Here is a 16159-nt window from a genome sequence, read left to right on the forward strand (position 1 = left end):
AATAATAAAATACTCTGAATCGATGGAGAAACATGAACGATAAGCAGGAGATATCAAGGCATGTGGCGGCGCTGTTCACTCATTTTGACAAGAAAGGGATTTTGACAAGCATTCTCCAGAACGGCTGACCCCAGCTTACGTCAGTAATAATAATAATATGCTTTATTTATATAGGCTAGCGCTTTTCTGTCACTCATAGCGCTTTACATAGCCTAACACAACAATAAACAAACACAAAGAACATGTAGAGTAGAGCAGTAATGATTTGTGGACACTTGTTGTCTTTGTCCAGTTTCAAGCCGTTCCTCTACTGTCTCCCTTAGTTCAAACAAAACATGAATGGATAACCTTATTACAACTGACACTGGAGAGGATCATTTAAATGTGACCACAGCCTTTTCCATTGGGCTTGTTAATAAACTTCGGACGCTAGATGGGGCTCTACGAGAAAGTTAGCGCCCTTCTGTGCGTGCGCGTAAGGTTTGCGTGTGCGCCCTCCCGCTTTGGGGGTTTCTCGCTTGTTTTCAGTGCGAGGACAGTTGACCACTTTGGGAGCAGCAGTGTTCTGTTCAGAGCCTTTCTACCGGGATGACCGTGTGTTCCTCTCCTTTATGTCGGACTTTCTCCGGGACCAATAACACCTAGATCAGTAGGCTACATCCATCCGCAGCGCAAACTACTGGATGAAACTCTTTTCACGCTCATTCTTGACTTTCTTGTGCACGCTGAGTGTGAGTGGAAACAGACGCTATGGCCACCTTCCTGCTGTGGATGCTTCTCCTGTCTCCAAACCTGAGGTGTAACGGTAAGTTTCTCTCCCAGTCTTCTATGTTACAGTTCAAGAGATCAATGATGCGCTGCTCAACATCAAGCAGACTATGTTAAAGACTGCAGGCTTTGCACCACATTCATCTGAGAAACTAGGCACATAGCTCCAGGCATTCCTGTGTTCTCTTCATACTTCACATACACTAAAGATGGAGCTCTCTTGTTGCACTCAGTAAGAAGTTGACCCATTTTGATCGGGTCCATTTTGCTGCTTGGGGCTGGAAATGACGCGTCCCATCTGCAGGAAAAAGCTCATTAAGCTGATCCAAGAAGAAGTAAAACCGCAAAGAAAGCGCAACTGCCTAGTCACTCTTTACTGACTGTTTAAATGGTTTGCGCATTTATGGACGGACGGTGCCTTTAGTAGCCTGCCTCATAGTCAAGTTGTTCCCTTATAGCATTTGTTTCATGGACATTTGATGTGTGAAAAGTTTTAGCTGGTTTCCAGTGGGGGGGGGGGGTCTGCCCTATACCTTTCTGCGGTCCCTCCAACTCTTTGTCCCGGTTCAGCTTGTTGACATGTAGTGCCTAGTCTTCATAGAAAAGGTGCTTGTGTCAAAGGGCCACTGTGTCGTTGTCATGTTAATTGAACGCATAGCTCGAGGTGATCTCGCGTCTTTGTCACTCATGCTAATTCATTGACTCTCCCTGCGGGGGTCGAGAGCAGTGCACATTTCCTGTTTCAGCCCTGGCTCTGTGGACTGACCATTTGGTAAGGCGTAGAGGGCATGGAGGTGGGGGCGCAGGGCCAAATGATTAGCACCCGCCCGCCACCCCCACTCACCGCGGGCTCTGCTAGCACTAACAGGACCTCAGTGGGTATCCTGCTGAAGAAGGGATGCGCATATCCTTTGTCTTCAAAGGACAGAGAGTTTGTACTTATGTTTTAGACCAGGCTGTATGAATGAAACGTTGGTTTCAAATATGTTAATGTGCTTACAGAAAAATGTGTTGTGAAGGAAACTAGCCTACACGTGGGGCAACCAGTTTCCTTTCACTTGAATATTTGAAACTCACTTTCAAAAAAATTTGATTTTGTCAAACGTAGAATTTCAATGTGTCATTTCAATACACAACATGGAATGCTCCTCCATGTGTGATAAACATGCCATTGGTTTCACATAGGATGGATTCATATAGTGGACATGATTTACCATTTGGCAAAGGATTGTTCTAATGTTCAATTCAATGAACTGTGTTCCACTGTTATCCATTACACACAAAACAACAACATATTCCTAATAAAAATGGACACTGGTTGATTAACAATAGTTTGGAATGGTTGCCCTCTTGACTCTATGTAGACAGGATTTGGTCATTCAGAGATGGTTTCCCTGCGTTCAGCAGCCATTAGCTTCCATTCATTGAGCTTTAAAAAACAACTTGTGAAATCTTAACGTGCTTAAGTGAAGTCATCTAAAGCAGCAAACACCTTGTCTACTTATACTAGTTCACAACACCAACAGTTTGTTTTTGTAATGTAGTTAAATGAGTGGAAACTTAATGGCTTCAGACCACTTTCACGCTGCAGCTAATTTGTTTAAACTAATTAATGTGCTAGGAATACAATGTGAGAAAGTGTCTTTCATCTGTTGTCATTGGGTGAAGGGATTTCCAATGAAGAACAAGCCATGCAGTTTCATATTGAGTGACCTGTCTTTGTTACAGCCATAGTGTTCAAATGCAAAGTGATGCCCACCATACCTAAAGTCAAGTGGCATAAAGCCTGCTCTCATAGACCTAATGATTGAGATATGAGAGAATACTATCAGACAGCCTCTCCTCATAGTAATCCTGCACTGGAGAGTAGACACTGAGAGGTAAATCCTGCCTACTCTCTTTCCTCCACACTCCTGAGTGGCCATCACTGTGTGAAGTATAGCTGGGATTGTTGGAGTGACCTTTTCAGAACATTTTTCAAAGATGTTGTAAAGTATTTTTGGGCCAGAAGGCTTCCTTCACCTGTTGTGACTATGGCTTACACCTTTGTCAGACTGACCACCAATACTATGATGTAACACTATGTAATCTTACTTTTGTAATCTGTATATGTATTATGCATGTTTGGAAGACTGCATCTAGAAATGTGTAAAGGCCAAAGGGTCTGGATGTAACTGTGGCTCTATCAGTATGTTGTAGCACGTCTCTGTATCAAGAGAACAGCAGCCTGCAGCCTCTCTCAGCCAGTTTCACACTCCATACAGCTTGTCACCAGCCAGCAATTAACTGCAATTTAGAACAAAGCCACCACTGTTGAGTGTGGATGTATAGGCATCAGGCAACAACACTGGCCCTATGACGGGGGGCTGAAAAGGTAAAAGTTCCCCAGGTGAAATCTGGGAGAAAAAAACAATCCCGCACTGTAATGAATAAAAGCACACTCTTTAGTTGGGAGGAGGCAGTTCACGTGCTACAGCTTACTACCAACAGAACAGTCAAATATATAATGTATATAATATATATATAATATACATTTTTTCAAGAACAAATTGACTGACACTTTTACATTTCTACAATAAACTGAATCTTTTTTAGTGTTGGATTTAGTTATCATTTCACATCACGTGTAAATTGTCAATTTGATTATTTTTTACAAATTAGTTTGAAGTCCTTTTTCTAAGGGGCCCTTTACACGGTGAAAACGTGACAGTTTTCCCGTTTTTGGTTTCAAAAGTTAACCCGTTCAGACGCAATTTATTTGAAATCTTCACTCGTACACATGTTTTCAGAGGAAATGGGCCGAAATTGCTGTTGTAAGCATGCCAAGCCAATAGTCAGCGGTGACACAGCCTAGTAGATAGCTCTTCCGGTACAATTTGATGCATAAAACCTTACTGTAACTGAAAATAATGCCACTAACGTTCATAAAGCGGTTGGTGTAAGCTTGGGGTTACAAGTATTAATGTAGAGAGAGCCGTGCCCCTGGCATATAGGTGGTGACACACGTTTATTTTGCTAGAAAAACTGTCAGAGCACAAATCTTTCCCCAGCCAAAGTGGCGGGTGGTCTCAATAACTTAAAGGCCTACTTCACCGGTTTGAATATGAAGGTGTATTGAATTCTGAGATCCTATGTAGTATAAATGTGCGAAAAAAATTGAAATCGGTTCATCCTAGCCTGAGAAAAGGCAGAAAGAGTGTTTTTTTTTAACCCTATATTTCTCTTTCTCGTGACATCACAGAAAGAGAAATATAGGGTTAAAAAAAACTTACATTGTAAATATTACTGTGATGTCTTTTACTGTGACATCACAGTAATATTTACAAAGTAAGTTTTTTTTTATCTCAGAATTCAATACACCTTCATATTCAAACCGGTGAAGTAGGCCTTTAATAATCGCTTAGACCAGGGGTTTTCAAAGTGTGAGAGAGTGAGCCCCTCCTCAGAGAACAAATTTCAGCGGAGCCCACCCCCCCAAAAAAAAGTTCTAAATCCCTGTGTTTTGAAAGATCTTTTAATTATTTTACAAATGTAAACATATTTTTTATAACATTCTAAAAAATGTTGTGCGTTTTTAAACACATTTTTGAATACATTTTAACATCTTTATCTAAGTATGTTTTTGTTTAGTTTTGTTTTAAATACATTTTAACATCTTAGGGGCACTTTACACGACAACACGAAACAGTGCAAACGCGGAAAAATTCCCGCGGTTGCACTATATCATTTACAGGAAAACAGCAAACGCAGGCATGAAACCGCAGGTTTTTGAGATCACCTCCCAGGGAGGATTTTTTGGAAAACTTAACAGTTTTGGTTTCCTGTAAACACCGAAAACATTTCCCCTGATAACGCTGACGTCACGGCTCCACCCTCACACATGCGTAGTCTATAACATTTGCTGTCAAAATACCCACTAGCGAGTTATAAAGTTAGAAGACAACATGACGTGTCTCCACGGCACCATCACTGTGATCAGCGGAGAGTGTCGTGCAGCGCTAAAATATAGGCTAACACTCGCCAATTTAGTCCAAGCGATTACCGCAGTAAGTTATTGAGACCACCCGCCACTTTGGCTGGGGAAAGATTTGTGCTCTGCCTGTTTTTCTAGCTAAATAAACGTGTGTCACTTCTATATGCCAGGGACACGGCTCTCTCTCTACATTAAAAACACTATCAGCGTGCAGCGGTTAAGCTAGCGGCTACTGTTCAACAAAAGGAGCATTAAGGCTACGGCTTCAAAGTAAAAGCATTTCACTGGCTAAACATTAATAGCATTTCACTGGACACACGTGAGTTGACTTTTATTTTGAAATACGCCTAACAGGAAAGTATCCGCTCACGAAGCCCCTTCACTACCAGCAAGTCTTCTGTTTTTACGAGTTCAATGCGGTGAAATAAGAGGACAGAAAGCTTGTCGTTTACAATATTTGTAACCCCAAGCTTACACCAACCGCTTTATGAACGTTAGTGGCATTAATTTTTGGTTACAGTAAGGTTTTATGCATCAAATTGTACCGGAAGAGCTATCTACTAGGCTGTGTCACCGCTGACTATTGGCTTGGCACTGCTGCTACAGCGATTTCGGCCCGTTTCCTCTGAAAACTTGTGTACGGTGAAGATGTCAGATAAACTGTGTCTGAACGGGGTTTTTTTTTAAACCAAAAACTGGAAAACTGTCACGTTTTCACAGTGTAAAGTGCCCCTTAATCCAGTGTTTTAATCCTGCTTCCTTTAATGAGTGTGCACATTTCAATGTCATTCACACACCCAGTGTTTTTTCGCTAGTGCCTCCTATGTCCTGCTGGGGGAAAATAGTAGCCAGCAGAGAACCAGATCCTCCTAGGGGGGTCCGGGGGTATGCCCCCCCGGGAGATTTTTTTTCACCTTTTTAAAGTGAAATGCATGAATCTGGTGCACTTTGAGAGGAAAATTAAGAGGCTAAATATGAGGAAATTTTGTGAACAAATCATTTGGAGACACTGGGTCGGATGAATTAGAAGCTATTGAAGAAAGACACATGGATTTTTCATAAAAATATTAATTTAAAATAAAAAGAATTATGCAGGGTCCTCTGGGATGGGCTTGGTGCTCTTTTTCTTTAACAAGACCTATTTCTCTGTAATATAGTGAATGCATTTAAATGCAGTGAGAGGAACGAAGCAGAAGAACTCTTGTCCAGCTATGCAGTGATGTCAATTTAAAAAACACAAACTCAAAAAAAGCCTCTCTGCTCTGGCCCCACATGTTGCAGAGTATTCATTAGTAACAAGCTTCTACCTCATTCCAGCTGCGCCTGAGCTCACAGCTGCTTCTGCCTCATCATGGCTCTGACATCATTTCACTTCATTAACTTCTTCTTCTTTCATAGAGCTTCTTGATAACCTTTAGAAGCTGAGGGCTCAATTGGCATGTTCATTTGGTCAGTATATCATTCCCAGCCTGGCACAGAATGATCTTTCTTGGTAGGGACACTTTTTTTGTACTTATGACTTTGAGTTATACCAATTTGTATATACACCCTCTTCATCTAAAAAAAGACTCATTAAACACTGAAAAACATATAAAAACGTATCACAGATATAGTGTTAACACAGCTCATAGCCCAGGCCTGGCTGGGACTCACATATATAGGCCAGCCATTTAGGGCACACTCAGGGCGCACTCACACTAGTGCCGTTTGCCTGTTCCGTGCTCAGCACGATTCAGCACGATTCCCCCCCCCCCTCCCCACTCCCCCCGCAGGTCCGTGCTCACACTGCTCGTGGCCTGGGCACACTTTCACCTTGCCTACGTCACCGTGCGCGTTTAGGATTTGAAGCGTAGTCTACTTGTAGGCTATACGACTGTTTGTGAATATTTTCACCCGGCCAAATTTGCATCAAATATTCCACTTCCACATTAGAGCAACGAGAATCCTAAAGCTATTGTTTTTTTAAAAAATGTAGCCTTGAAGTAATAGGTCGCGGTGGACAGTCTCATATTTGTGCAGCACGCTGTTTATTATTAATATAACGGCCCGTCATCAGACCATACGTACCGGATGGTTTTATGCACATCGATCGCTCCATCAAGTAATCCAAGTCAGAACTTTTTGTATGGGCAGAGATCGTTTTTTTTAAGTGTCTTTATAAAGTTTCTTGTTAAACCTTAGTGTAGGCTACTGTTTCCTTATCACCGGGCCGCGGTGTGTTGTTTTGTGTTCGTCTCCACCGCCATGCGTAAATGCAGTTATGACAGCTGACGGGAGGAAAAAGAAAAAAAATCATCTGACGAACGTGAGTAAACACGAAAACCTTTTTACGGTGCTTTCTGAGCCGACCTAATTAGCTCTCTCCCTCTTTTATTAGCCCACACCTAGGCTTACACACACGTTAATTCTCACACATTATAGCTACAAGTCCAAGTGGTGGGCAATTCTGGTGCCGACTAGTAAGGCAGCGGACGTTAACGGACAATGCATCCTTAATAAATTCACGTCAGGAACGCTGCCTGTGCGCTTGCTTGTGCGCGTGTCATCTCATTAGCATCTGTACAAGGGGCTGTTCCGTGCTGGAATACGGATGGCGTGGTCACACTAGCCAAACGTTCTAGACTTTAGTATGCTAATGAGCTTTGGCACGGGGCCGCGGCCCTAGTGTGAGTGGCCCCTCACACTTGTCCCAGTTGATCCATACTGTGCTTAGGCGTGATTGTCCCCCCCCCCCCCCGGCCAGGCCTGGCCTGCACTCAGGGCTCACTCACACTAGGGCGGCTGTTCTGTGCCCGAGCTCATTTGCATACTAAAGTCTAGAACGTTTGGCTAGTGTGACCACGCCATCCGTATTCCAGCACGGAACAGCCCCTTGGCCACGGCACACTTGGGAGAGGTGTGCCGTGGCCAAAGTACAGATGCTAATGAGATGACATGCGCACACGCACGGATACGCAACCTGAGCTGGCTGACGTAGTCCATGCGTGACCCTTCTTCCCCACAATAATTGTAAACAATGGCGGCAAGAGGTTCACGAGTCTTCCTGCAGCACGGAACAGGCAAACTTGCCTAGTGTGAGTGCGCCCTCACACTGCTCCTAAAGATCCGGGCCTAGGCACCATCTCTTCTTGAATACTGTATATGTCGCCACTTCACACAGGCTTGGAGCGTATTTGTATCCGAATGTTTTTGATCATTTTCATCCGGACAAATTTGCACTTCCACATCAGACCAAGTTGAACACTTAGACAACTTCTTTTTCAATAGACATATTGGGTTGCAGGGAACAGTGTCATCTAAATTGATGCCTTGACGCCGTCCATGGTCATGCATGTACATTTGAATATGCACCGTGCCGAAGCTCACCTCTTCAAACTGGGCCAGGGTCAAGGAAGTGTACCGTGCTTGAGTACGGTTGGAGCACTCAAACAGGTCAAACGACTAGACTTTAGTCGTCAGTCGGGCTTGGGCACAGTACGAATGCCTAGTGTGAGTGCGCCCCATAATGTCTCCACTCTCTTCTGTTGGCCTTTTAACATTGCCAACACATCAGCCATCCATGCAGTTCATCAGTGAACATGGCCCAAGGCACCAGTAGGAATTTGTGAACTGTGATGTCAAGAAAGCGTCCAGCCACCAAGATCAGAAACAAAAGTGAGACTGAAGTTGATGTGAGGCGACAGAGAGAGAGACACAGTCAGGAGGCACACTGCTATGTGCTGCTAGCTCTCTGCTCTGGTACTAATTACACTCCTGGATCTGGGACTAATTACAGCCATGTTAGACATTCCCATGGACAGGGCTCAGTGCTGCCTGACTTGTTGAATGACGGACTCTGTTAGCAGTTAGCACACTGCTCTAAATAAAGGTGTGTTTTGAAGACATTCATTTGCTGGCTTTTTGTAAAAATTTCCTGTTTGTTTAGTAGTATAGCAGTCAGTTAGTAAGTTAGGTTATACTATGATATGTGCTAGTGCTGTTGTTTTAAAGAGTATATTTTACTACAACATGTGTTCATGAATGGACTTAACTTGAATGCATTGTGAAAAGAAAGCGTAGAAGCATGATGTTCACATATGCTACTCATTACTGGAGCTGCTAACCAGAAACAGGAGGCCTACAAGTGTTTGGAGAAGGAAAGATTTGGGACAAAACAAAGGAGTTTGATTTATATACATAAGGGAGTAAAGAAAATGCATTAAGTTAGCAAAAGTAATTTTTCCTAACAATATTACAAAGTGCTTAACAAAATAAAATGGGACCAGGTACATAAAATGAAAACTGGACATGAACACAGAGGAATCAAAAACAATAATATAAGATCAGAGCAATAGCAATAGAAACAGTGTCATTCAAAGCAAAAATCACACATTTCTAAAAGCTTTCAAAAGGAGTAAAGTTTTTAGAAGCGGTTAATGAAGTTAAGGCACAGTCACACTATTGGTACAGTCCCCAAGCAAGATTGACGGCTAACGTCTTGTTCCTTAAACCAGTGTGAATGCTCGGTAGTATGTAAATGTGTGACTGTGTGTGTGTGTGTGTTTGGACTGTACGTATCCACAGAGGCGTGAACAAGTCCATAGACACCCAGTGTAGTATTACAATGACTGTGCACTGTGCCCATCCTGCTTAATGGGGGGTGCCAGCCTAAATCAAATCCGAGTCCTCCAAACAGGACTATTTCCGATTTTTCTTTGTTGACTTCAGGCAATTCATAGGCCAATATCAGGTATCGGGCATGTTGCTATGGCCCCTTTTGTTTACATACCCTTTGTTTACATACCAGTTTACAGAGCCTAGGCTGTGTATTAACACAAATTGTTATTCAGCGCACAAACGGTATGGACAGGTAGCAGATGATGAGGCGAAATTCAGATTCAGAAAACGTTATTGTCTGTCGTAACAGAAAATCATCTTTGACGTGGCTCGACATACAAACAGGACAATGTACTGATAGGCATTCATACACCATTGATTTCTGAGAGCACACCCAGTGTGTATCTTAAAACTTAAACATTTTAAATAAGAAAAACTGTAAAAATAAACAAGATAAAAGCTGTGGATATGTGTTCACTGATTTTGACAAATTGTGATTTTGTCCACCAAAATGCAATTAAACAAATAAATATGGATTGGATTTATCTAGCGCTTTTCAAGGCACTCAAAGACACTTTACAGGGTTCCAGGTTCCATTCATTCTGGTGGTGGTAAACTACCATAGTAGCCACAGCTGCCCTGGGGCAGACTGACGGAAGCGTGGCTGCCATTCAGCGCCTACGGCCCCTCCGACCACCACCTCAAACATACAGCAGTCATACACATTCACACAAGGCCAGGTGGGTGAAGTGTCTTGCCCAAGGACACAACAACCATGAGACAGGTGGCAGAGCGGGGATCGAACCGCCAACCCTTGGATCATTGGCCAACCTGCTTAACCACCTGAGCCACGGTCGCCCCAAAATAAACACTGCAACAATTTCTATGTCACAAATGATACTGCTAATTAAATCACAATCACAATAGCCAATCTGTCAGAAAAAGAAAAATCGCAATAAGATCGCAATTTTTCCCCCAAAACCATCCGGCCTAAGTTCAGAGGGGCAAAGACTGATGTGAAGCTGTGGCGAATGGCAGGGGACAGTGATAAGAGACCATGCAATGTGTAGATGTGGTCAGATCATGGGTTGGAATTGACTTGGTGAATGTTTCTGGAGCAAGGCTGTTGTAGGGAGATTATCAGGAAATAGTCAGTGGCCTTCCAATAGCAACATCTCTGATGCAACATTTGGTTGCAGTCAGGCACATCTACCATATCTAGTTTGCTTCAAGCTTCTCTGTGGAGTTGAGCTCTGCTAGAGCAATGGATCTACAGTTCTATGAGTGAACTCCTGTTGAACAATACTGGGGACATGGCAGCATGCTGGTGCTGATAACCTTCAGTGGACTGTTTGGTTAAGTTTGAATAACAACTACAGACTCTTGAATGCGTTTTTAACACAGCCCTATTGGTTGTCTGACAAATACAGAGCGTCCTCTTTTACACCTCTGCCAGCAGATGAGTTCAGGAAGTAAGTGGGACTGTCTAAAGGCTAATGCAGTAAATAGTCAGAGTCATAGGTGTTATTATGGGGCCTCTCCTACTAGTCCTGTTTGAGCTTTACTCACTGGTGGGGGACAGCTTTCACAGTCAGTGTTGTGCCTGAATGCGTTCAATGAACGATCGTTCATGAACTCGTTCATATTGGGGACGAGCGTGAACTGAACGGACTGTTTTCTGCCTGATGAACGTTATTGTGAACGTGTTCATTCTGGCGTTTGTGAACGGCGCTCAGTTCGTCGTTCAATAGAGTCCCAGATTTCCATAGAAAACCAGCTAAAACACACAGTAACAGGCCTTAATATGTAGCGGAAAACAACCAAGCTGGCAACAATGGTTTTTTGTGCCCCCAACGGAGCTTGCAAGGCAAATCTACCTGCCGGCCCTATGCCTATGCCCTATCCCTAACCGCGCGGGGGGGCAGCGCTGCCTTCAAGCTTCCGTTGGGGGGACAAAACACCCAGACAAAAAAAATGAAGGCATGTATTTCTAGTATTGCTTTCTATAGGCTCCTTTTTAGTATGGACTGAAATGGAATTTGATGTGAATCCGATTTTTCCATGTATGGTAATGCTGCAACGTTCTCAGACACGCTCCGGCCATGCCCCCACCTGCCTGCTCAAATCTGCCCGCGCGCCGCTGAAATCACAACGCGGTGGGGTTGGCAGGAGGGGGGCGAGGGGGCGGAGAAGGACAAAGTCGAGTGTTGACAGAGAATGCTGAAATCGCCCAGATGAGAGGAAGCATTTCCCGAAAATCTACATAGTTTTTGGTGCTGTGATTCCTGTCAGGTTGCTCTATAGGAGTCTTTAATGAGAAATTAAGACCAGAAAAGTAGTATAATAGGAGATCTTTAAAGAGGTAGACATCATCCTTGCAAATGAGTCTGTCTGAATGTGGACAGCTATGGAGGAACTAGGAAAGCTCTATTCCTGATATGTGTGTTCACCAGAAGAAGAGAAGGCCGTCAGTGTTTCAGCTCTGGTTGAAATCCAACATGGTGGTTGTTTTTTGGATGAGCTATTTGAAGCCACAGGCAGTGTTGTAGAGTCTGTTCATAATTATCCTGTTAAAGTGTCCCAGGATGTGTGCTCATGTTATGGTGCATACTTATCTACCTGTGTAACAGTATTCTTTAAGAATATAGTAAGAGTTTTTTTTTATTGTTGCAATGTATGTAAATATAGTTGTGGATGGCTCACACATTCCTCCTTAACTCAATAAAAGGAGCAGGTATTTTATTTTTCATTCGTGTATTGTGCATTATTCAGTATTGATGTGGTTGAAAAAGTTTTACCTCAACATGTGTAACTTTTAGGAAACATATAAAAACACGTGTTGTAGTCTGATAGTGAGACACTTTTCATATGATAGCATTTAGAAATGACTTAAATCAGCCAAACAGCTGGCATGAAGATATGACCAAATATGGAGAAAGAACGTTTTGCTCGTTCACTTACAAAAACTCTATTTATTGTTACCTTTGATCAATAAGTAATAATCAAAACAAGCCTCGTTTGGTCTTAGTGGTGTATTTCAAATGATATGTACTAAGGACGTTGTGTGAGTTACAGGCATGGATTTTCATTTGGCAAACTATGAGAAATAATATAACATTTACAGGTAATCAACATTACCTAATTCTCTACAGAAAATTAATCTAATGTAACAGGGGATAGGATGGGAGGAGAGGAGTAAATGAAATATGACAAGGTTAGTATTGATGTGATGAAGTACGTTCAGGTTTGTTATTAACTGATTGAAGTCATGGAGCATTAATAACGATACAAAAACTCACCATTCCATTTGTATCACTATTTTTGACCAACGATTCGATACATAGGGGAGAGTGGCCTAAGTTGTGCAACTTTTCACTCAAAGTGACTTTAAAGTAAGGCCTTGACAGTAAAGTCTCCAACTCAAATATGTACATATATTTCAGGGTGTTGTGCATCCCTGGCAATAAAAACTTTGGATCTGGAATAAACTGTTGAAGAAATATAGCTTTCGGAAAAAAAGTTGTCTTGATGCACAACTTGCCTAGCCTGGCGCTACCAGACCATCGTACTTCATTTCATTTGTACAGAAGGTCTGGAAGTGCTGTAATTGGCAAACGTTCACTCACTTGGAGGCGGGTGTCTGTTGAAGTTTAAAACTATTGGATCTGCGCAGTGCCACTCTGGATTATCCAACCAATCGCATAACGTTTGGTCGTGAGCCGGCTGTTGACAGTGCGTTCAGGGAACTCGGAAATTTCCGACTTCACTACATATTGTAGTCTATGGAGCTACCGGTACCTGGCAACGGTAACTTGCTAGAGCCTAACGTTTAGTTATTTGGATGAGAAAGGTTGTAGGCGTCCATACTTTCCCGAGCAGATGCACTGGAACACAGACAGGTCGGAACTCGGAACTAACATGTCGGAAGTTTCCGAGTTCCGAGCGTAAGGGAACGCAGCATTCAACTGAAACTGGAGCGCGACTTCGACCCTCATCGTTCTCAGCCACTTCCTCTGTTCGCTGATTGGATACTCAGAAATCTGTTCGGAAAAATCTCACTAATACGCCCCACCACCAGACTGACTACTGAAGGGAAAATTTAATTTGGGCGGAAGTAGGTAGGCGGGCGGAGCCAGGCTACAATTTGCCCCCGGTGTGGTGTAAGTTGTGCAGTTGGAGAGAATACCATGGGGTGAATTGTGCCATTGATATATATCTCATAAACTGTAATGCAAGACAAATCCATTAGACAATCACTTATTTAAGGTGTATTTAAAGTAAATAGTTGACAAAGATTGAAGGACAATTTTCTTAAACAAGGCCTAGCAGATCTAATGGTTTTAGGGCGCACTCACACTAGTGCCGTTTGCCTGTTCCGTGCTCAGCACGATTCAGCACGATTCCTCCCCCCTCCCCACTCCCCCCGCAGGCCCGTGCTCGTGGCCTGGGCACACTTGCACCTTGCCTACGTCACCGTGCGCGTTTAGGATTTGGAGCTTAGTCTACTTGTAGGCTATACCACTGTTTGTGAATATTTTCATCCGGCCAAATTTGCATCAAATATTCCACTTCCACATTAGAGCAACGAGAATCCTTAAGCTATTGTTTTTTTTTTAAATGTAGCCTTGACGTAATAGGTCGCGGTGGACAGTCTCATATTTGTGCAGCACGCTGTTTATTATTAATATAACGGCCCGTCATCAGACCATATGTATCCGGATGGTTTTGTACACATCGATCGCTCCATCAAATCCAAGTCAGAACTTTTTGTATGGGCAGAGATCGTTTTTTTAAGTGTCTTTCTTTATAAAGTTTCTTGTTAAACCTTAGTGTAGGCTACTGTTTCCTTATCACCGGGCCGCGGTGTGTTGTTTTGGGTGCGTCTCCACCGCCATGCGTAAATGCAGTTATGACAGCTGACGGGAGGAAAAAGAAAAAAAATCATCTGACGAACGTGAGTAAACACGAAAACCTTTTTGCTGTGCTTTCTGAGCCGACCTAATTAGCTCTCTCCCTCTTTTATTAGCCCACACCTAGGCTTACACACACGTTAATTCTCACACATTATAGCTACAAGTCCAAGTGGTGGGCAATTCTGGTGCCGACTAGTAAGGCAGCGGACGTTAACGGACAATGCATCCTTAATAAATTCACGTCAGGAACGCCGCCTGTGCGCTTGCTTGTGCGCGTGTCATCTCATTAGCATCTGTACTTTGGCCACGGCACACCTCTCCCAGGTGTGCCGTGGCCAAGGGGCTGTTCCGTGCTGGAATACGGATGGCGTGGTCACACTAGCCAAACGTTCTAGACTTTAGTATGCTAATGAGCTTTGGCACGGGGCCGCGGCCCTAGTGTGAGTGGCCCCTTACCTGCAAAGCTCACAATGACAAAGTCACCATCATCATCTTTCTGGCCATCTGAACTCTCATCAGTGGTGTCGTTAAGTGGAATTGAGATGTCACTCTCTTCTGAGCTACTGTAGACAATCACTTTCTTTTGGTGACCAGCGTATACAGCCATGCCACTGGCACAACTCTCAGAAATGCACTTTGCACTAGTTGCTCCGTGCTTGTGGAACCAACTGCCACCTGACAAATGTGATTCCCCTACATTTCTGCATTTAAATCAAGGCTCAAAACCCATATGTACACCCTGGTGTTTCCTCCCCATTAACTATCTTACCTCTGCACTACTATCTGTGTTTATGTGGATGTATGGGCTTTACGTCTTTTATTTTGGTTATTGTTATTTTACCTTCATTGTTTACCTACTGAATGCACTATGTACAGCACTTTGGACAGTGCAAACTGTCATAAATGTTCTTTTATAAATACATTTTACTTACTTACTTACTTACTTACTTACTTACTTACTTACTTACTTACTTACTTACTTACAACTCACCCAGGCCCTTTGGCACAAATCACCCCAATCCCAGAAATTTGGATAATAAGCATGATGCAGCAATTTAGGGCTGACATCGTGCTAACTGTATAGACTCAAAATGTAGCATACCAAAGCACTAAAACATGTGTCAAATGTTTTCAAACTTGTCTATAATTGTTCAGACACAATAATCAAAAAACCTTGATCATGGAAATTTTACTTTGAAAGGCAAAACACAGTTTTTTTGAGCTTAAATGTGCTTATATCTTATTCCTTGTGTCTCCCTTCTTTACAGGATGAGTCAAATGGATGGCTCTTCTTAAATATGTGGTCACATTTCCAATTTCTTCCACGGTTTTCTAGAAACAAGGGGTTACACAACTTCCAAAATGCACAACTTAGGCCACTCTCCCCTACAACCATTTTTTAAATTTAAGAACATTTTATTTAAATAACATTTATAATAAAATGTAACATTTAGTAATAATTAACCTGAACAGTTTTGAACACAAAGAACAAAATAAGCAACATGAATAAATAAGTAACCAAAGATATAACATTTCTCTCTTGTCTGTAACAAAATAATACTGTTGAAAAATAAAAAAGAAAAGTTGATGTATATATTGATGTAAACCATAAATCAAGTTAAAAAACAAATAAACACTTTACAGCTACAGCTTCCTTAACCAAACATTTGATCCAAAACCTAAAAATTTGGATTTTTTAAATTGGGATTCTGCATTTTCACACCGCGATGCGGTATCGTGGCTCTGTGTATCGCGATTCTCGGTTCGATACACATTTTGCACAGCCCTAAGCATTAAGTAGACTTTTGTAGATTTTTTTAATCCATATGGTCCAAAATTGTATCAACAACTTTACAGTGTTGTGCAATTAATCAGAATCAACCGCTTAATTAAGTACAGTATATAATTA

General features: G+C 42.5%; 1 protein-coding gene across 1 annotated transcript in view; it reads left to right on the forward strand.

Moving 5' to 3' along the window:
- Positions 1 to 544: 544 nt before the first annotated feature.
- Positions 545 to 16159, forward strand: part of ror2 (receptor tyrosine kinase-like orphan receptor 2) — a 76391-nt gene continuing 60776 nt past the window's right edge. The window contains exon 1 of the mRNA XM_080046413.1: positions 545 to 805. Within this exon, the coding sequence (XP_079902539.1) occupies positions 751 to 805 (55 nt within the window). The 5' untranslated portion in view covers positions 545 to 750. The remainder of the gene's footprint in view (positions 806 to 16159) is intronic.

This window comes from Ammodytes marinus (assembly GCF_949987685.1).
Source record: "Ammodytes marinus genome assembly, chromosome: 18".
In the NCBI taxonomy this organism is placed as follows: Eukaryota; Metazoa; Chordata; class Actinopteri; order Uranoscopiformes; family Ammodytidae; genus Ammodytes; species Ammodytes marinus.